This window comes from Quercus lobata, chromosome 7 (genome assembly GCF_001633185.2).
Source record: "Quercus lobata isolate SW786 chromosome 7, ValleyOak3.0 Primary Assembly, whole genome shotgun sequence".
Taxonomy (NCBI): domain Eukaryota; kingdom Viridiplantae; phylum Streptophyta; class Magnoliopsida; order Fagales; family Fagaceae; genus Quercus; species Quercus lobata.
In genome coordinates, this window is record NC_044910.1 from 46,001,048 (window position 1) to 46,023,177 (window position 22,130).

The window sequence follows — 22,130 nt, forward strand, 5'->3', positions numbered from 1 at the left end:
ACTCAGTTTTCTCATCTAAGTAGTTGGTTTCCCCATAAGTTTGAGTCCGAGGACCATACAATACCCTGGTTCTATCCAAAACTCAGTTTTCTCATCTAAGTAGTTGGTTTCCCCATAGGTTTGAGTTCGAGGACCATGCAATGCCTTGGTTCTGTCCAAAACTAGATTTTGATATTGATAAGTAGTTGGTTTCCCCATAGGCTTGAGTCTGAGAACCATGCAATGCCTTGGTTCTGTCCAAAACTAGATTTTGATATTGATAAGTAGTTGGTTTCCCCATAGGCTTGAGTCTGAGGACCATGCAATGCCTTGATTCTGTCCAAAACTCAGTTTTCTCATCTAAGTAGTTGGTTTCCTCATAGGTTTGAGTCCGAGGACTATACAATACCCTGATTCTGTCCAAAACTCAGTTTTCTCATCTAAGTAGTTGGTTTCCCCATAGGTTTGAGTCCGAGGACCATACAATACCTTGGTTCTGTCCAAAACTCAGTTTTCTCATCTAAGTAGTTGGTTTCCCCATAGGTTTGAGTCCGAGGACCATACAATACCTTGGTTCTGTCCAAAACTCAGTTATGGCATGGGAAATAACCCCTCAGTTATGGCATGGGACCTTGGTTTTAGGGGAATTGGCTCCTCTGCCAAGCCTCTAGAACCATTCATGCGATTGTCGCTACAAAGCGCAGCCCCTAGTCAAGAATCATAGCCACTAGTGGAACTCTATGCCAGAACGCTATAACTGGCTGCTAGAAATGATAAGGGAACTGTCTCGACCTACTGTCTATGCCAACACACAAGCCTTTCCCACAGACGGCGCCAATTGTAAGGACACGTTTCGTAATGAACCGTAACAGTGTTGGGTTCGCACATAAAAAGGCCCAAACAATGTCATTTGTAGAGCGTGGGTTTGAAAGGTTAGGCCTTGGTCACCAGACGATGGGTTATTCGTGATATCCATACATGGTTAAGTCGTCTTCGCCCTAAGAGTCTTTCTCCTGGAGGCGGGCTGGGAGGCTCTAGTTTTTGGCAATTTTTCCCAGCCTCTGCTATGAATTGCTTACTTTTCCTTTTATACTAGCCTGTGTTTTTTATCCTTCGTCCACGTGTAGGATCGACATTCCAAGACTGATACTTGTCCCATCAACCTATACCCAAAGTGGTTGGGGGTGGTTGTAAAAGCTGGAGAGTATGGCTCTGTCAGGTGCAGAGTATTGAATGACAGTAAGGGCAGCTTTCCCTGGTCGTTACACTTTCCAGCATACCCCTTTCTATTGGCACAGATATTTTATATTTTTTCCCAAGTTATTTCTATACCATTTTTGCCCTTTCTTCTTGTGAGATCTCGGACATGCCGAGGACTGAATCGTCCTCGGTTGTGTCTCAAGGTTATTTCGTACTTGTATTGCCGAGCCTGGGCCATCACCTTCCTCGGCTTGGGCCTTTGGACCCCAATGAATAAATGGGCCTGGCCCACGAATTATTGGGCCCCACAATATTATTTATGATGTCACCGGTTCGACCATCGATCAGATCTCGGTCCGACCAAAAAACCAATAATCAGTCTCATTTCCGGTTCTTTCACCATATTGGTTTATAAAACCATGGAAAAAACCAAAAAAAAAAAAAAAAAAAAAAAAAAACCTTGAACAAAAATCTGGAAAAAAAAATTATAATAAAACCACTAACAAGGCCCAAACCAAATGGCCATAGAAAAGCCTAGTACAAAATCAATCTCATCTCAGATTAAGACTGTCACTACTCCAACACCAACACGATTACCTTTTTAATTCAACAGATATTTAAAAAAAAAAAATTCTCAGTGCCTCGCGGATTCACAAGTCATTAAACAATTTAAATTAAAACTAAATCAAACCTAAAGGTTAAAAAGAAATAAGAAACTCACTTGCTCTCCCCAGCCATCGCTATCCATCCCTGTTCAGCAACACTAACAATAACCACAACTGAACTCCACAAGTTTTATGTTGTAAAACTTTTTGTATTTGCGTGTTTTTTTTATTGTTGTTGTTGTCAGTATATAAAGTTTTCTTTTATTAGATTGTGTAATTTATGCTTGTTGAGGAACACCTTAAAAAAATTTCTGGAGCCGCCGTTGACCCTGGCCATAAGGTGGCGATGCCCTTGGAAATTCGTCATCCTCATATCGGACTAAGTGCTAAGTTTCTTACAGGCAGCATTAGTTGTTTGATTGAAACCTTCAATCGCCTTAAAATTAACCATACAAAAGACTGAAAGGAGGACCACTTTAGCCATAAGGTGGTGCTGCCCCTTGAAATATGTCATCCTCATATCAGACTAAGTGATAAGTTTCTTTCAGGCAGCATTAAATGTTTGATTGAAACCTTCAACTGCCTTAAAATTAACCATACAAAGGACTGAAAGGAGTCTAATTATCTTGCTTGCCCCTGTGATTGGTAACACAAACTCGATTATTGGTCAATGGGGAAACTATGATAGCTAATAGCTTCAAAAATTGTAAAAGTCAATTAATGAAGGGGGAACACAACTTGACTTTTTCCCTCCAAACAATAGAAGCTGAAAATCTCCTAAACTCTCACTAATTTTTTTTAAAGAAAAAAAATTATTTTTAGATAAGATAGAATTTCTAACCTATAACATTCGCTTAATGATTATTTACTGTTTTTTATTATCAAACTAAAATATTAATTGATTTTTGGTAGAGATAGATTTTGAACCACAAATTTCTTATATGACGACAAGAAATTTTATCAGTCAAATCAACTAAAACTCTCCATAAGTTATCAATTATCACGTACAGATTTAAACTTTTGTATTATTTAAAAAAAAAAACATTTTTATTAAAAAAAAGAGAGGAGAGAATTGGTGAAGAGGAGCTTTTGCATAAATCAAAGAGAAAACTTGTTGCACGTATGAGTTTTTTAAGTGCCCTCCAACTTGGTGCACTACAAACCAATGGTTATGATCACCCTCTTAATGCATGACAGCCAAATTTTAGAACATTTGTCTATAGATTGTGCAAATTATACCTGGTGTAAGTCTAAGTAATGTTACACCACCCAATAACTTATTATTGAATTAATATTTTGAAATTCCAACCATTGAACTACACGTTCTATATGTTCTTAATATGTATGCCAATTTTTATATCAATCGGATGTTATTTACGATTTGATCTATAAATTCATCTTTTATGCATTATTTTAAACTACAAAAAATTGAATTTTAACAATTGATTGATGGCATGGCTATTAGTATTTGGACACCTCAAAATTTCGCAAGCATGAAGAATATACGAAGATAATATAATCTAACGGTGGATTTGTCAATATTCGCATCCAATTAAAAAAAATTAAGTGGTGTAACTCTAAGCAATATTACACCATTCAATAATTTGTTATTAAATTCATGTTTTGAAAATTTCACCGTTGGATTACACGTTCTATATATTCTTAACATGTATGCCAATTTTCATGTCAATCGGTTATTATTTACCGTTCGATCCATAAACTTATTTTTTATGAAATATTTTAAACTACACAAACTTCAAATTAATTGATGGCATGGCTATCGATCTTTGATTACCTTGAAATTTTGTAAGTATGAAGAATATACAAAGATATTATAATACAACAATGGGTTTGCCTAAATCATTAAATTTTCACATTTTATATATAATAATGATTTTTTTTTCTAGATCAGGGTGGTCCTATGACCACCTTGGCTCTAACGTGGAGCCGCCATTGCTGACAAATAGACAGATCTATCATGATCACAAAGATGGAATTTTTAACTTGGACATCCAGCACCTAACCAACAAGCCCTAGATGGACTCTTTTTTTTTGGTGGAGAGTGGGGGATAATTTGATACTTGGGGTCAAGAAATTTAAACCCTAGATATTTTCATTGAAAATACTAAAATGTGTTAACCAATTGAGCTATAAGGTTCTTAGTTTAGATGGACTTTTAAGTACTCCCAAGGCTAGGCCTACCACGAGGCCAATTAGGCGGTCGCCTAAGGCCCCAAATTTTAACCAATAGAGATATTTCTATACCTATAAGAATATTAATTAGGCCCTAAATATTAACCAATAGATGAAAAAAATAGTAATGCAATGGACACAACAAAATCAAATTGTTACAATAATTTCATAACATTCCTAAATTAACATATCAACTCACACATGGGCTTACCACAATCTCTAATTAAATTTTTTTGCTATGCTAATTTAGGAATGTTGTGAAATTGTTGTGTTGCATTATTCAAAAAAAAAAAAAATTTAGAGTAATATTACGTCCATCACATTTTCACAATAAATTTTAGGTAGTAATCTGTTATTGATAGGTAAAAAAAATGATGTTAGCGGTGGATCCAGATTAGAAACAATAATAGATTACCACTTAAAATTTATTATGAAAATATTATGAATCTAACATTATTCAATTGTTTATAGATGAAAAAAAAGGGGGAAATTGGCAAAGAGTAGGTGGACCATGTCCACTCATTTCTTTGTTTTAATTATTTCTTTAATCTTCGTAGCTTTTCATATATATACTAGTTGTTAACATTAAAAAATGTATATAATTTAAGTTTTGTGAAAAATTAATCAAGTTACAAAAGGGCTCTCTAGATAATTTGTTACTAGCAATGAACACAATATAATAATAATGAAAAGTGAAAATCTACAAAAACAGATAAAAAATATTTCCAAAAAAAATTATTAATATAAAATTAGATGAACAACTCACATATGAACATGAAATTCATTAAAAAAAATTACATCTAAACAAATTATAAGAATAGATTTTAAATGAAAAATATTATTTAATTAAGTTTAAATATATGGTTCAAAAAGAACATAATGGACTATCTCATAGTCATAGCTGTCAAGCTTGATTTGCTGATACACAAGGCGACATGTGTTTGATGTTATACGATTTCTTAATTTCTTGTAAAACTGGTTAATCCAGCTCAGTAAACAGCTGACCAAGTAAAAGAAAATACCATTAAAGAAAGAAAATTTGAGGCCTGGGTCAAATAGATTGGCGTGGAGGTCGTCATATGCATGATCACACAATGGAGAGTTTGTTACTAGGTTGCCTAGCTATCTTCTTCATCCTTTGTTTTTTCCATTGGAGATTATCTAATTCTCTAATGCACAAATCATATGGGACTCTTCTGGGGTCCCATAAGGCCATAACGTGTCGATGTATACTACATTTCCCAAAATTCTAGAGCAGCTCGAAAGTACTCTCGACAAGTTATTATATTTGTAGGAAGAAATTTGGTGTGTATGCTCTTTTTTTTCCATTCTAAAAATCTTGAAAAGTTGGAAGGAAGATACAACTACAAAATGCATGAGCAAAGTCCATGTTTTGAGTCAAGGGGTTGTGACAGTGGGTTTGGGTGACGATGTTGAATATTAATTGGTTGATCACAGAGGTTGACAAACATGACAATCCCTTATGCTACATCCGGAACTTCTTTTAACTCACAAATTCTCAGATTTTTTTTAATTATTAATTGTAACTCATTATTGAATACAAATCTTATGTACTACTTTTTGTGTTTTATTTTATACCCTACCAACTCTGGTATGCCATATGTTTGATTTTAGTTATTAAGAATATTAAGTCCACCACATTTTCACAATAAATCATAGTTGTTATTAATTGTTATTGATGGACAAAAAAATAATTTCAGTGATGAGTTCAAATTAAAACCTATAACAAATCATCACTTAAAATTTGTTGTAAAAGTGTTGTAAACATAGTATTTTTCTTATTGAAGCTGAAAGGAATCTAAGGAAACCATAGGTGACTAATTAAGATTGTATCAAGATGATGGAAAGATGTGCAAGGTATTTGAAGGCAGCAGTCCATCGTGCTATCTCATGGTGGTTCAAGACTACACAAATTAGCCTAGAGGAAACAAAATAGTAGCTTTGCAAGGAGTCTGTTTCATGGCTAAGACTTGGCAGAGGCTGCAAGCCATACATGTGCTGAGGACACCAATTGGATTGCTGGGCCTGGGACAAGGCAGCCTTGCATGGGCTAGGTTGTGATCAAGTTGTTGTGCAATGAGTAGGTCAATAGGGCTAGGCTACCTGATTCTGTAGTGCGCTAGTTTAGTGTGGGAAACAAGAAATGGGCCGTGTTTAGCATGGCGAAGTGGGGCTATGTTTGCATATGAGTGATGATGTGATAAATGAGTTGGATGTGTTGTTTGGATGGTGCTAGCCAGATTTAGAGGTAGCATGGGCATGGGCTAAACCCTCCGTATAGTGGTGCTCATGGGCAAAGCTTAATGTTGGGTAGCTGTGTTTGGGCTGCTAGACAATGTTTAAAAACTTAACCATTCAAGTAAACAAAAAAAAAAAAAAAAAAAAGAGAATATGTTTAAGGTTTTTGAGGTTAAATTGAAGTTCGATCAAATGTCGAAACTTGACTATGTCATAATTAATTTAATTTATAATTAAATGTATTCAATTTGTAAACATTAACAAAATTGTCTTAAAAAGTCTGAATAATATTATACGAATTTCAAATGAATTTTCACTGTTTTTATAAGGTAATAGAAAATGATAATACATAAACAAGCCTAAATTAAATAAAATTGTTTAGTATCCCTCAAATTGAAATCATTTTTGTGGGGCCCAATAATTTATGGGCCAGGCCCACTTGCTCATGGGGAGTCCAAAGGCCCAAGCCGAAAAAGGTTATGGCCCGAGCTCAAAACTATAAGGTAAAAAAACGGCCCGGAGATGCAGCCGAGAACAGTTTCGTCCTCGGCAGACCCAAAGCTCCATTGAGGGGAGGGGTAAAAAAGAGATAAATGAACAAATGTGGAAGGAGATCTAAAATATCTTGGGAGAGTTATCCCTACTACCCTTCCCAGATAAGACTCTGCACCTAACAGAGCCGTATTCTCCAGCTTTATTAACCATCCCCAACAATTCTGGGATTAGACTGATGGGACAAATATCAGTCTTGTAAAGGTTGACCCTACACGTGCACGAAGGACAGCGGACACAAGTTAGTATAAAAGAAAAAGTAAGTGAACCTAGAAGGGGGCTCTGATTCGACCTCCAAAAAAAAAAGGACTCCATGGGGGAAAACATCAGGAGAACACCTGCACATCACAGAAAAACCCACCGTCGGGTAATCGGGGTAAGACCTTAATGATCCTTAGATCAAGTCCGAGGAGTCCAACCCCATAGGATGCGACACTGTAGGGCTTAAATGTTCAAACCCAACTCCTCTTTCTATATGAATTCCTCTAAAATCAAGACCGGAACATCGCCCCGTGCCCAACGGCTAGCTTTTCAAGCCCACTCTCTACAAATCATATTGTAAGGGATCTTTCATGTGCGAGCCCAACATCATTATTGGGCAGCAAAAGAATCGTGTCCTTACAATTGGCGCCGTCTGTGGGAAAGTTTGCGCGTTGGCGCAGGTGGCGTTGGAGTCAACTCTCTAGCAAGCAGAAATTCCTGGGGTTTCCTCCGTCTCCGGCGACATACAGTTGCTGCTCCGGCGTAAACTTCTGCTAGGGGCTACGCCTTGCAGTGCTAAGGGCGTGGGCATCTCTAGGGGCTTCCGGCCTCAAGCCAACTTTCCCCGCCCTGGTATAGGGGCTTATGGTCGAAAAATAAACCAAATAAAAAAAAAAAAGAAATCTTACAAGTTTTGGACAGAACCAAGGCCTTGCACGGTCCTCGGACTCAAGCCTATGGGGAAACCAAGTACAAAAAGGAAATTTTACAAGTTTTGGACAGAACCAAGGCCTTGCATGGTCCTCGGACTCAAGCCTATGGGGAAACCAAGTACAAAAAAGAAAAATTACAAGTTTTGGATAGAATCAAGGTCTTGCATGGTCCTCGGACTCAAGCCTATGGGGAAACCAAGTACAAAAAAGAAAAATTACAAGTTTTGGACAGAACCAAGGCCTTGCATGGTCCTCGGACTCAAGCCTATGGGGAAACCAAGTACAAAAAGGAAATTACAAGTTTTGGACAGAACCAAGGCCTTGCATGGTCCTCGGACTCAAGCCTATGGGGAAACCAAGTACAAAAAAGAAAAATACAAGTTTTGGACAGAACCAAGGCCTTGCATGGTCCTCGGACTCAAGCCTATGGGGAAACCAAGTACAAAAAGAAATATTACAAGTTTTGGACAGAACCAAGGCCTTGCATGGTCCTCGGACTCAAGCCTATGGGGAAACCAAGTACAGAAAAGAAAACAAGTTTTGGACAGAACCAAGGCCTTGCATGGTCCTCGGACTCAAGCCTATTACTACAAGAACCAAGCATGGTCTCGGACTCAAGCCTAGGGGAAACCAAGTACAAAAAAGAAAATTTTTGGACAGAACCAAGGCCTTGCATGGTCCTCGGACTCAAGCCTATGGGAAACCAAGTACAAAAAGGAAATCTTACAAGTTTTGGACAGAACCAAGGCCTTGCATGGTCTCGGACTCAAGCCTATGGGGAAACCAAGTACAAAAGAAAAATTACAAGTTTTGGACAGAACCAAGGCCTTGCATGGTCCTCGGACTCAAGCCTATGGGGAAACCAAGTACAAAAAAGGTTTTGGACAGAACCAAGCCTTGCATGGTCCTCGGACTCAAGCCTATGGGGAAACCAAGTACAAAAAGAAATACAAGTTTTGGACAGAACCAAGGCCTTGCATGGTCCTCGGACTCAAGCCTATGGGGAAACCAAGTACAAAAGGAAATCTTACAAGTTTTGGACAGAACCAAGGCCTTGCATGGTCCTCGGACTCAAGCCTATGGGGAAACCAATTATTTAAAAAAAAAAAAAAAAAAAAAACTATGGCATATAAACCTCAAAATCCATCCGAAGAGAACTCCTCGTTAACAGTTGGGTTAATCCCTTAATCGCACGGATTCCCCGGTCTACCCTCGGATCCCCAGTACCAAAGGGGTTGATGCGATACGGTGCAAGATATTACCCAAAAGCACAATCAAAGTCCCTCGCTACTCGGCTACCCTCTCGGACGAATTATTTAGAGTTTATCGTTCTCGGACATTGGTCTAGCATGCATCGCGCAGCACTCAGCGGTTATCCCGGTTAGTTCCAAGAGTTTAATTTATTGAGGATTACCCTTGTTATACTTGATAATATTTGTGAGTTTAAACCAGTAGGAATCTGTGTTAAGGCATTTTTCTGTCCGGAATATCATTAAGGGCAAGCTTACATTTAATATTCATGCACAAAGTAGTTGTTGCAGAGAAGAGAAGTATGTATAAAGAAATAAACACATCTTTTATTAAGACAAAGGAATAGTACAGTGTACAATGAAAAGCTGAAACAAGCCTACATTAAAGCTAACTATGTAAGTAAAGAAAAATACAAGAGAGTGAAGATAAAGCCGAGGAGGTAGCACAGAGGAGAGGTTGGCTACTGCTTCAAGACCTTATTCTTCCTCAATGCTTTTGCATGCCCATAACTCAGGCAGTCAAAGAACCCAACTTGAGCCTCACACCACTGAAGGAAAGGTGCAGGGAGCCGGAAGTTGAGTAGCCTTCACCAAAAATTTGCCTGCAACAAGGCAGAGGTGCTGGTGGCGGAGAATCTTTCTTCTGACACACCAAAATTCTGGCATGAACAGAACCTGCTTCGGATTTTGACTAAAAGAGGGAGAAACGCCCTTTCCCCTCTGTCGAAACGGAATATTCCCTTGGATTTATGCCTCCTTTGCCCGTACCTCACTATCTTGAGTCTCAGGAGGACACGGCGCCTTTGTGGCGGAGAGAGTTCCTTTTCCCCAACCCTCGCCTCAAACATGATGTACTAAGGGAGGAAACTGAAGGATTTGTGCGTAGGTAAAGCAACTTTCTCTCCTATTTATTTAAAAAGATAAGGTGGTGGCATTTAATTCACGCAGCGTCCCAAGGAACGCTACAGACAAAATGTCTCCGGCTCGATTTCCAACGCCGTCTGCAATCCTGGGATTAAAGGAGTCTCGTGAAGGCGCACCTCGAACACTAGGACGCCAAAAAGTACCGCGTGACCTAAGACTACGGAAATACCTCTTAATTTGTGGGCCCAGTAAATTCGCGGCCCAGGCCCGTTCTGCATGGGGGCCCAGGGACAGAACCAAGGTCTTGCATGGTCCTCGGACTCAAGCCTATGGGGAAACCAAGTACAAAAAAGGAATCTTACAAGTTTTGGACAGAACCAACAGAACCAAGGCCTTGCATGGTCCTCGGACTCAAGCCTATGGGGAAACCAAGTAAAAAAAAAAAATCTTACAAGTTTTGGACAGAACCAAGGCCTTGCATGGTCCTCGGACTCAAGCCTATGGGGAAACCAAGTACAAAAAAAAATCTTACAAGTTTTGGACAGAACCAAGGCCTTGCATGGTCCTCGGACTCAAGCCTATGGGGAAACCAAGTAAAAAAAAAAATCTTACAAGTTTTGGACAGAACCAAGGCCTTGCATGGTCCTCGGACTCAAGCCTATGGGGAAACCAAGTACAAAAAGAAATCTTACAAGTTTTGGACAGAACCAAGGCCTTGCATGGTCCTCGGACCAAGCCTATGGGGAAACCAATTATTTGAAAAAAAAAAAAAAAAAAAAAAAAAAAAAAAAAAAAACTATGGCACATAAACCTCAAAATCCATCCGAAGAGAACTCCTCGTTAACAGTTGGGTTAATCCCTTAATCGTACGGATTCCCCGGTCTACCCTCGGATCCCCAGTACCAAAGGGGTTGATGCGATACGGTGCAAGATATTACCCAAAAGCACAATTAAAGTCCCTCGCTACTCGGCTACCCTCTCGGACGAATTATTTAGAGTTTATCGTTCTCGGACATTGGTCTAGCATGCATCGCGCAGCACTCAGCGGTTATCCCGGTTAGTTCCAAGAGTTTAATTTATTGAGGATTACCCTTGTTATACTTGATAATATTTGTGAGTTTAAACCAGTAGGAATCTGTGTTAAGGCATTTTTCTGCCCGGAATATCATTAAGGGCAAGCTTACATTTAATATTCATGCACAAAGTAGTTGTTGCAGAGAAGAGAAGTATGTATAAAGAAATAAACACATCTTTTATTAAGACAAAGGAACAGTACAGTGTACAATGAAAAGCTGAAACAAGCCTACATTAAAGCTAACTACGTAAGTAAAGAAAAATACAAGAGAGTGAAGATAAAGCCGAGGAGGTAGCACAGAGGAGAGGTTGGCTACTGCTTCAAGACCTTATTCTTCCTCAATGCTTTTGCATGCCCATAACTCAGGCAGCCAAAGAACCCAACTTGAGCCTCACACCGCTGAAGGAAAGGTGCAGGGAGCCGGAAGTTGAGTAGCCTTCACCAAAAATTTGCCTGCAACAAGGCAGAGGTGCTGGTGGCGGAGAATCTTTCTTCTGACACACCAAAATTCTGGCATGAACAGAACCTGCTTCGGATTTTGACTAAAAGAGGGAGAAACGCCCTTTCCCCTCTGTCGAAACGGAATATTCCCTTGGATTTATGCCTCCTTTGCCCGTACCTCACTATCTTGAGTCTCAGGAGGACACGGCGCCTTTGTGGCGGAGAGAGTTCCTTTTCCCCAACCCTCGCCTCAAACATGATGTACTAAGGGAGGAAACTGAAGGATTTGTGCGTAGGTAAAGCAACTTTCTCTCCTATTTATTTAAAAAGATAAGGTGGTGGCATTTAATTCACGCAGCGTCCCAAGGAACGCTACAGACAAAATGTCTCCGGCTCGATTTCCAACGCCGTCTGCAATCCTGGGATTAAAGGAGTCTCGTGAAGGCGCACCTCGAACACTAGGACGCCAAAAAGTACCGCGTGACCTAAGACTACGGAAATACCTCTTAATTTGTGGGCCCAGTAAATTCGCGGCCCAGGCCCGTTCTGCATGGGGGCCCAGGGACAGAACCAAGGTCTTGCATGGTCCTCGGACTCAAGCCTATGGGGAAACCAAGTACAAAAAATGAATCTTACAAGTTTTGGACAGAACCAAGGCCTTGCATGGTCCTCGGACTCAAGCCTATGGGGAAACCAAGTAAAAAAAAAAAAAAAAAAAATCTTACAAGTTTTGGACAGAACCAAGGCCTTGCATGGTCCTCGGACTCGAGCCTATGGGGAAACCAAGTAAAAAAAAAGAGGAAGAAAAATTACAAGTTTTGGACAGAACCAAGGCCTTGCATGGTCCTCGGACTCAAGCCTATGGGGAAAACCAAGTACAAAAAAGAAATCTTACAAGTTTTGGACAGAATCAAGACCTTGCATGGTCCTCGGACTCAAGCCTATGGGGAAACCAAGTACGAAAAAGAAATCTTACAAGTTTTGGACAGAACCAAGGCCTTGCATGGTCCTCGGACTCAAGCCGATGGGGAAACCAAGTAAAAAAAAAGAGAGGAGAAAAATTACAAGTTTTATAACTGCTCGAATAGGGAAAGTCCTCGGCTCAAATACTGTAAAATGTTAAGGCCAATAAGAGTATTAGGATGATGGTGGGGCACTCCGCTATTCGGTAGCCTAAGGGGGCTGTTCATTTTTGCGGGTGATATGTCTTCGAATAATTACTTCTTGCATCACATAGAACATCCAGTTCTAATCTCGGCTCTGTTTCGGGCAAATATCGCTATTTACAGGTACGCATTGCTATGTCAAACAATTCTATTAAAGTTATGGTTACATCTTTTTATCAGCAAGTATTATGGCTTTAGTTATCATTGATTCAAATGATATATTATTGTGTCTAGCAGCGCTTGCAAATTTGTAAAAACATAGATAGAACATGCGAAGTAAAATAAAAACAACTTTTATTAATATAAAAATTATTACAACGTACAAAGTGGGGCTCAAACAAGCCTATACAAAAGGTGAGCTGCCGAAGCAGCACTAACATCCGCAGTACAGATAAGTAAACAGTCAGGTGTCTTTTAAACTCGTCTTCAAAGTCTCTTCAATCTCTGCCTCAGTATTGCTCATATCGAAAGAAGAACTTTCTTTGGAAAAAGATGAAGGAGAAGGAAGAAGAATTTGAAGGAGAAGGAAGAAGAGGATGGAGGAGATGAATGAGGAAGATGGAGGACATGAGTAAAGAAGGAGGAGAAGAAGAGAGAAGAGATAAAAAGAAAGAAAAATGAGCAAAAGAGGGAGAAGTGAAAGCACCAGGAGGGAGCTGGTGCTGGGAAGACTAAGAAAGGGAGGCGGAGGGGGCCACCAGTGAACGAAGAGAGGAAGAAGCAGATACACTTAGTCCCTGCCTCGTTCCTGACTCCTAACACACTGGGGCCATATTAGGTATGCTCGTAAGAGAGCGGTTGGTTACGATGATGGGAATTCTCGACTCAGTCACGCCGAAAGTTTGACGTGATGAGCCCATGTTTCGGATTTTGGCTGAAAGGAAGGGGGGACAAATCTTAAGTCTCCGCCATCCTTGCCCTGACCGAGCCATTTCGAGTTTCGTTAAGACAGGGCGTTTCTGGGAAGGGAATGGTTTTTTCATTGCTTACTGCTATGGTGAGTGTATTTCAGGTTAAGGAATAACCGGAGAGTAAAAGTAAACTCCGGAAGGAATCTAAGGGTTTTCAAATCTTGGAGGGACTAAAGGGATTCATCTATGGGAGAAACGATTCTTGTTTCTCCTCTTTATATAGGGGACGAAGAGGAGAATACTTAATGTGTTCAGATCCTCGAGGAAATCTGCAGACAAGAATACACCCGTTTCGTTCCCCCACGCCATCAATAACCGTCAAATCTGGGAGGTCTCGTGAAGGGAAGATATTAAAGACGCGCTTCGGATAACCAAACGGTATAAGCGCATCATGAAGAAATTAAGAGGAGCATCTTGTAGACCGGTACACTTCTTGGGCAGGTGAAGAGTCGCCAGCGTCAGTCAAAGGCTGAATTAAGTGAGTCACAATAAAGGCCTGGTATTACCAAAACCCCCCATTCCAACCAGGATGTTGGACAGCAGGGTTTTGAGGGGCTATTGTGGGGCCCAATAATTTATGGGTCAGGCCCACTTGCTCGTGGGGAGTCCAAAGGCCCAAGCCGAAAAAGGTAATGGCCCGGAGATGCAGCCGAGGACGGCTTCGTCCTCGGCAGACCTAAAGCTCCATTGAGGGTAGGGGTAAAAAAGAGATAAAGGAATAAATGTGGAAGGAGATCTAAAATATCTTGGGAGAGTTATCCTTACTACCCTTCCCAGATAAGACTCTGCACCTAACAGAGCCTTATTCTCCATCTTTATCAACCATCCCCAACAATTCCGGGATTAGACTGATGGGACAAATATCAGTCTTGTAAAGGTTGACCCTACCCGTGGACGAAGGACAGCGGACGTAAGCTAGTATAAAAGGAGAAGTAAGTGAACCTAGAAAGGGGCTCTGATCTGATCTCCAAAAAGAAACTCCATGGGTGAAAACACCTTAACAACACATGCGCCATCATAAAAAAAACCACCGTTGGGTAACCGAGGTAAGACCCTAATGGTCCTCGGATCAAGTTCGAGGAGCCCAACCCCATAAGATGCGATGCTATATGGCTTAAATATTCAAACCCGACTCCTTTTTCTACATGAATTCCTCTAAAATCAAGACCGGAACATCGCCCCGTGACCAACGGCAAGCTTTTCAAGCCCACTCTCTACAAATCATATTGTGAGGGATCTTTCACGTACGAGCCCAACATCATTATTGGGCTCCAAAAGAATCGTGTCCCTACAGTTAAAAATATTGTTTTTGTCCCTAAAGTTTGCTTGAATTTCAGTTTTTGTCTCTAAACTTTAAAAAAATTGTTTTTCATCCCTAAGTTTTTTTAAAGAATTTTTCTTTTCTTTTTTGAGTTTTTCAATAGTTTAGGGACGAAAAAATAACTTTTAAAATTAAGATTTGGTAAATGTAACATTTTTAATAGTCTAGAGATGAAAAAAAAATTACTGAAAATTTAAGGATGAAACAATATTTTAGCCTAATATAAAATTAGATCATTTTAAGAATAAATTTATAAATAGCACATTCTTACGGAAAAGTATAATTCATAAATAGCAAATAAATTTAGAAAACAATACAAATTCAAGGGTAATAAGATGTGGTAGAATAAAATTAAACTATTATCATTTCAAAACAAAGGTCACAACAATGTCGGCTAGCCTAGTAGTTGGTAACTTGGTATGCCTTAACTCTAATTTAATAACTTGGGGGGTTGAGGTTGGATTCTGAAAACCATGCTGCCAGGTTATTGAGCAAGGCTTGCTAAGGACTCGAACATGTGCAAACTATGTCAACAAGAAGTACGTCTAATGGGTTAATCAGAAAATAGAGGGTTAATTAAGCCTAGGTGGCCGTGTGTTTAGACTTTAGACTAAGTGAGGTAAAGTAATAAAATTTGGGGTGTTTACTCTTATGTGTTGTTTGCTTACATTGTATCTTGTGTTTACTTGATTCACACAAACTATTTTTTTAAATATGTTGAGTATTGGTTAATGGATGAGACTAATTAGGCAAAAAAAAATTGGAGTGAAATACTCTCTATGACACCTAGAGATATGGTTAGAAAAAAATTCATAGATGTATTGGATTGGGGTTTCTTTTGAGGCACTATAAAATCATTGTAAACTCTTCATTTTATGATGATAGGGAAGATTTTTTGCCACTAGCTCTCATAGATGTAAGCAAGCTGTCGAACCCCACAAATCTATGTGTTGGTTTCTTTTTATTTATCAATTCATTAATATTGAGAAGATCCAAAATCTTCAACTGACATTATAGGTATACATGATTAGATATATAGAAGCTGCATATATTTTGTTTACAACAAAAAGTGGAGGGGAGGGAATTGAGTCTTTTATGTACAAAAACAAGGAAAGTAAAATGAAAGGAAAATTATTATAGTGAAGCCAGTTATTCAAGGCCCAGGTCATCCTCGTTGTAAAATGGGTTTTATGAACTGTATCTCCACAAGTTGTCTCATTCTGACTTGGGTTTTTTTGCCGTCTTTCTAGTCGATGCTTGAGACCCACTTTTACATCTCCCTATGAACTTCAGAACCTCATCAATCAGAATCACAGGGAATGCAACTATGAAAACCAAGAGCCATTCATTCAAGTTGAGGGGCACGATGCCAAATACGTGTGACAGGAATGGGACATAGAGGATCAAGAAGTGCAGGCCAAATGAGACAGACATGGCCAAAAGGAGCCAAGGGTTGACCCATGGGGGCATTGTTAACAGGCTTCCATCCTCGGAAAGGGCATTGAGGGAGTTGAACATTTCAATGGAAACCAACACAGAGAGTGAGAGTGTCATGGCTTTCACTTTCCCAGCTTTGAAATAATCGCAGGGGTCATCGAAAGAAACAAGTTGATTGCCTGCTGTGAAGGGTGAAGCAGTAAAATTTGTCCAGGTTGAGCACTGCCCCCAATTGGTAAGTTGTGAATATGTGACCAAGGTGTGACCATCTCCACTAAGGTCAATGCCCAGGAAGGAACCACAAGTATACCAAATGATAAATATACCAACTGTTGCCATCCCAACATACAGCCCAATGACCTGTGTAGGAAAAGTCAGAGTGGATAAATTATAGATTCAATCAAAGTAGTGATTATCACAATCTCACTAGTGTACAACATCCATACACACTGTCGTTATTCACATTTTATTGTAGATATCACTAACGCAATTCTGGATATGATACGTATGAAGTGTACAATATTGAGTGTGTAACAAGATTTTTCCATTCAATTAAAATTTTGAGTATGAAATCAACATAAAAGTCAAGAGCCTTATAGCTCAATGGTTTACCTGTTCTCTTTATAAAGGAAAACCAGGGTTGGAATCCGCCCTCCCCCGTTATTGTAACGATCGAATTATCAAAAAATAATCAAAAGAAAGTTTGGAACAGAAGTAAAAGGATAAATACCAGATAACGGAATAAAGTCCAGGCACTGATTAGAGAGTCATCGCTTCTACGAGGAGGTTTCTTCATTACATCCTTATCTGGAGGATTAAATCCCAGAGCAGTTGCAGGTGGCCCATCTGTAACAAGATTGACCCACAGAAGTTGAACAGGTAGCAGGCCTTCTGGAACACCTAAAGCTGCTGTTAGAAATATAGAGGCAACCTCACCAATGTTGGAGGAAATCATGTACCTGAAATAGGGTGGAACCACAAAAATACATGTTGCCATGTCTTAGTATCTAAATTAATAGGGTAAAATGGTAGTTGACTTAAAGGAAGTTTCTAAGATTTATATATTAAACAAAGTTTAAGGGTGCCTTTCAAAGTGCTACTGATCTTGGGTGTGCTAGGATTAGATAATTATACAAAATTGACTTGCATAAGTGTTGACAATAAGTTATTTAGCCTATAATATTCCACTATCAACAACAAGGTTAGACTCAGTTCACACAAATACAAAATGAATAAGCTAAACAGTGGTGAAATACTAGATTAAAAATTCACTCAGAAGTCAGAATGCACGTCAGAAAACATGTATGGATAATGAAAAAGATATTAGTAGAACAGGTAATATCGTATCAAAGGAGAAGGCAGAGGTCCACAAAACACAGGATTTATAATTGTTAAAAACATTAGTCCAAGCCCCAGTTAGGAAATATCTGCAAAATCCAGAGAGGATAGTACCTAGTAATCATTTTATTATGACTTAATACATGTTCCCTACCAAGCAATATATCAACAACCTCCAAGCCTTAATCCCAATCCCAAAATTTTGCAGTTGGCTTACTAAGCAATATATCAATTATCCAAAATAGAAGAGAAAATAAAAGTCCAACGCAAAATGATTCCATTGACATAACACAGAAAACACTATATTCTCTGTGCCAATATGAAGGAAACCATGTTTTCTGTATCAATATGAAGGAGACTACAAATTTTACTATACAATTCCCTAACAAAGTAAGTATGCTATACACACAGGAAGTTCACAGGCTTCCAAACAAAGTAACAATGATATCATTTAGACTATTTCATATCAATAGAATAGGTCACCAAATAAGCCAAACTTCAATTATCTCTTAAGGCAAATGAGGTTATGGTACAACCTTCAAAGAGCTATGGATAAAAATATAATAAAAACAAGCAAAAATAGAACCAACCTGATAAAAGCCTTCATGTTGTTGTAGATAGATCTGCCTTCACCAACAGCAGAGACAATTGTACTGAAATTATCATCTGACAACACCATGTCTGAAGATTCTTTCGCAACCTGAAAGAGGGAAAGAAATAATGATTATAATACAAAAATGGTGATTTACAAGGAACACAGGATGATAACAAGTTACAAATTTTGACCAGGAAACAAAGTTTTGGCATTACAAGTCAACCATAATACTGAATTCATACTCCCTTGTTCTGACTACTAGTGCATAGGTAACACAAATCCTGTTCAATAGTACCCCACTGTTACGAGTCTGTCAAATGCATCTTATTACTTTCTATACAATTAAATGGAAGATTTCCATTTTCTATAAGCATGCCCTCTCTGGCCTCACTGTAATTCAAGGATTAATATTTGTGCACTTCTCCCCTGCTGATTTCTTTTACTGAGTTGGCTTTCCCACTGATTATGCCTTTTATTTAGGTTTACCAATCAACATGTCATGCACATCAAAATGTAGATTTGAGAAAATCATAAACTACATAGAAAGAACAAAAAAAAAAAAAAAAAAACCTCTGTTCCAGAAATGCCCATTGCAATCCCAATATCAGCGAGTTTCAAGGCAGGTGCATCATTCACCCCATCACCGGTCATGGCAACCACCTCTCCATCCTCTTTCAGCAACCTCACAATCTCTTGTTTGTGCCCTGGTTCAGCCCTAGAAAATAGGAGACCACAGTTTTGTCTTAGATGGCCTTTCTGATCTTTCAGTTCCATGAACTGTTTTCCTGTTAAACTTTTTGAAACTATGTCTTCATTAGGTCCAAATACGCCAATTTCTTGACATACAGCTTCTGCTGTATTCTTATTATCTCCTGTAATAACCATAACACGAATCCCAGCTGCTCTGCAGTCCTTAATTGCTTGGAAAACCTCTTCCCTAGGAGGATCCTAAGAAGATTTAGAAAAACAATCACGCAAGGTTAGGCCATTAAAATAACATGATGAACTAAGTACGAAAAGTGGAATTGGCAATGTCAAGACTCACCCTCAGTCCGGCCAAACCAACAAAAATGAGGTCACTCTCAATTGATGGATAATTGGATGGATCAAGTAAAAGTGCATGGGCTGGGTGATCTTCACCATCGTAGGTTTCAAACTCACCAAGCTCTTCCTTGTATGCAAAACCAAGACAGCGTAATGCACCAGTAGACATCTCCTGAAGGGCATCTACAATGAGTTTCCTTGTATTCTGATCCAGTGGTAAAACAGAACCATCAAGCAACTGAATCCTAGTGCTCCTCTCTAATACATTTTCTACAGCACCCTGCATTAGTTAAGCACTTTAAATTAGAATTCTATATCATTGTACAATTGACAAAGGGAATAACAAAGTTGTGAGAAAATTTGCAAATTATCAGCCTGTGTTAAACATCATTGTCTAATTTTGGAAACATTAAACAAGCTCTTGATTGTATTTTAAAATTTTAAGTTTTAAACACACCAAGCAACCACTTAAAACTGCATGTTCCGTATACTAAACCCCCACTTATACACACATGCAGAAAAGGAGAGTATACCTTCACTAGCAATGACTTCTTCCCTGTACGTGAATTCACAATAACACCCATGGACTTCCTATCACGGTCAAACTCAAGAGATGCAATCCGAGGTTCATTTTCATTCCACAGCTGGCAGCAACCTGAATATTCATAAAATAATTTTTTACCCAAAAAAATGGCAGCAGACTGCACAAACTATCAAGGTTCTCTTTTTCTTTTTTCCCCTTTCTAGAGAGTGGATGGTGGGGTAAAGAACTAAGAAAATTAAATCCAAATACACACTTTTTTTCACAATTTTTAATGTGTCATGCTATGATTAGTGTCAATAAAAGTGGTATCCGCGGTAGGTCCAGCGGTTCTTAAAAAAAATTGTGTTCCTAGAATTAAGTTTGCCAGTTTCAATTACTTACGTAGCACATCATTCTTTGGTGATTTAGGAGATTTTGGTGTCATCGGTGCTTCATCAAATTTAGATCCTTCAGGATGGCCCATCTTCTCAACCAAAACCTGAAACGCATAGAGCAGGGCAGATTAATTGAGAATCTCAAAAAAATTTTAACTTTCTTTTGCAGAGCAGGGGCATATACAACAGTAATTCTAATACCATACAGTAACACCATTTGCAACAAAAAATAAACTTTAAGAAGAAAAAAAATTTATCCCAATCACAAAAGTTATTAGCAAACAAAAGGAAACAGATAAAATCACCTTCAGAGCTGCCTCAGTAGGAATGCCATGGGCCATGTACTTATACTCTGCTTGAGCAATGTCAGCATCATTGCATAGAGCAGAGATTTTAGCAATCATTTGAAGATTAGCATCAAAATCAGTTGGCCAATCATGTATTTTACCATCAAATGGATTGTATGTAGTGCCATCAACCTTAAACGATCGCAAGCTATCAACACTGCTCCCCATAGCCACAAGCTTCGACACTGCCATCTGATTAGTAGTCAATGTACCAGTTTTATCAGAACAAATCACAGTGGTACATCCAAGAGTTTCAACACTTGGCAGCTTCCTCACAAGGGCATTCTTCTGAGCCATCTTTCTCGTCCCTAGTGCCAAACACGCTGTAATAACAGCCGGTAATCCTTCGGGGATAGCAGCCACAGCCAATGCCACGGCAATCTCGAAGTAATAAGTACACTTCTCCAATGAAAACTTGAAATTCTTAGGCCACCCATTTTCATTGTAATCCCAAGTGAGAAAGTACTTCACATTTATAATCCACACAACCGCACACGTAACTCCAATTATTTTTGTCAGAGTTTCACCAAACTCATTGAGTTTCTTTTTCAAAGGCGTGTCTTCTTCGCATAGCGAAGCCTCTTGAATTTGCTCGTGCACTTTCCCAATCTCTGTTTCCATTCCAGTCTGAGTAACCAAGCAAACGCAATTCCCATTCACAACTGTGGTTCCAGCAAAAACCATACACCTTTTTCCTTGAATGTCAGAGTCTTCTGGGACAGCTTTAGTGGTCTTATTCACAGCCGCACTCTCTCCAGTTAGAGACCCCTGTTCGATCCTCAAAGTCGAGCTAATCAATTGCAATACACGCATATCTGCAGGGACTTTGTCACCAACCTTGAGCTCGACAATATCACCAGGCACGAGCTCCTTGGCAGGAAGATTAGCAATCCTCTTGCCATCTCGAATAACAGCGGCGTGCTCGGATTGAATCTCCTTAAGCGCTTCGAGTGCCCTTTCCGCATTGTTTTCCTGCCAAACTCCAACAATCGCGTTCACAATAAGGATCAAGAAAATCACTAACGGCTCCACAAAGGCAGTGATTTCCTTCTCAGCTCCCTCCTCGCCATCATACCAGGCAAGAATAAAGGAAATCACCGCCGCAACAAGTAGGATTCGAACCAAAGTGTCGTTGAACTGGTCGAGCACCAAAGCCCAAATCGACTGGGACTCATGCTTCTCCAAGTCGTTGTAGCCATAAGTTAAGATCCTCTTCTCTACTTCATTGGATCGAAGACCAATTTTTTTGTTCACTCCGAAGTGTTTTTCACATTCTGCAACATCTTTAGCCCACGCTGGGAACACTTGTCGATTGGTACGTCGAGGACTAACGATTTCTCGAGCACCGTTCTCTTGTCCTCCTCCTCCTCCTCTCCCCATTGATGAAATCAAAGATTATGGAACAACAAAAACTCTTATTAGAGCTTCAGTTTATAAAAGATTTCAAAAACTTAAGCTTTAGCTCTTCCCCACTTTAACGAGCTCCGAATGGTTTTTTTTTTTTTTTTTGTGTGTGTTTAAAGTAATAGTTTAAAGTGACAAAAAGATAATAGCTTTCAATGATTCGAAGTGGGCACGCTCAAAAATCGAGAAATGGGTGCTTTTTCCAGTGTGCTTCCCACAATCTGTCTCTGTGTATAGTGAAATATAGGATTCGAGCCTTCGGGGAGGGGCTCACTGGTTCTGAGTCTGAGGTTGTTTGTGACATTGTGTGTTTGACT

General features: G+C 39.2%; 1 protein-coding gene across 1 annotated transcript; it reads right to left on the reverse strand.

The window, feature by feature from the left end:
- Positions 1-15,647: 15,647 nt before the first annotated feature.
- On the reverse strand, positions 15,648-21,920 carry LOC115953581 (calcium-transporting ATPase 1, endoplasmic reticulum-type-like). The gene is made up of 8 exons (XM_031071316.1): positions 20,368-21,920; positions 20,070-20,166; positions 19,678-19,799; positions 19,146-19,424; positions 18,671-19,048; positions 18,096-18,205; positions 16,898-17,126; positions 15,648-16,527 (listed from the first exon to the last, which is right to left on the reverse strand). Exons 1-8 carry the CDS (start codon positions 21,787-21,789, stop codon positions 15,946-15,948), a joined length of 3,219 nt encoding a protein of 1,072 aa, XP_030927176.1. The 5' UTR covers positions 21,790-21,920; the 3' UTR covers positions 15,648-15,945.
- Positions 21,921-22,130: the final 210 nt, after the last annotated feature.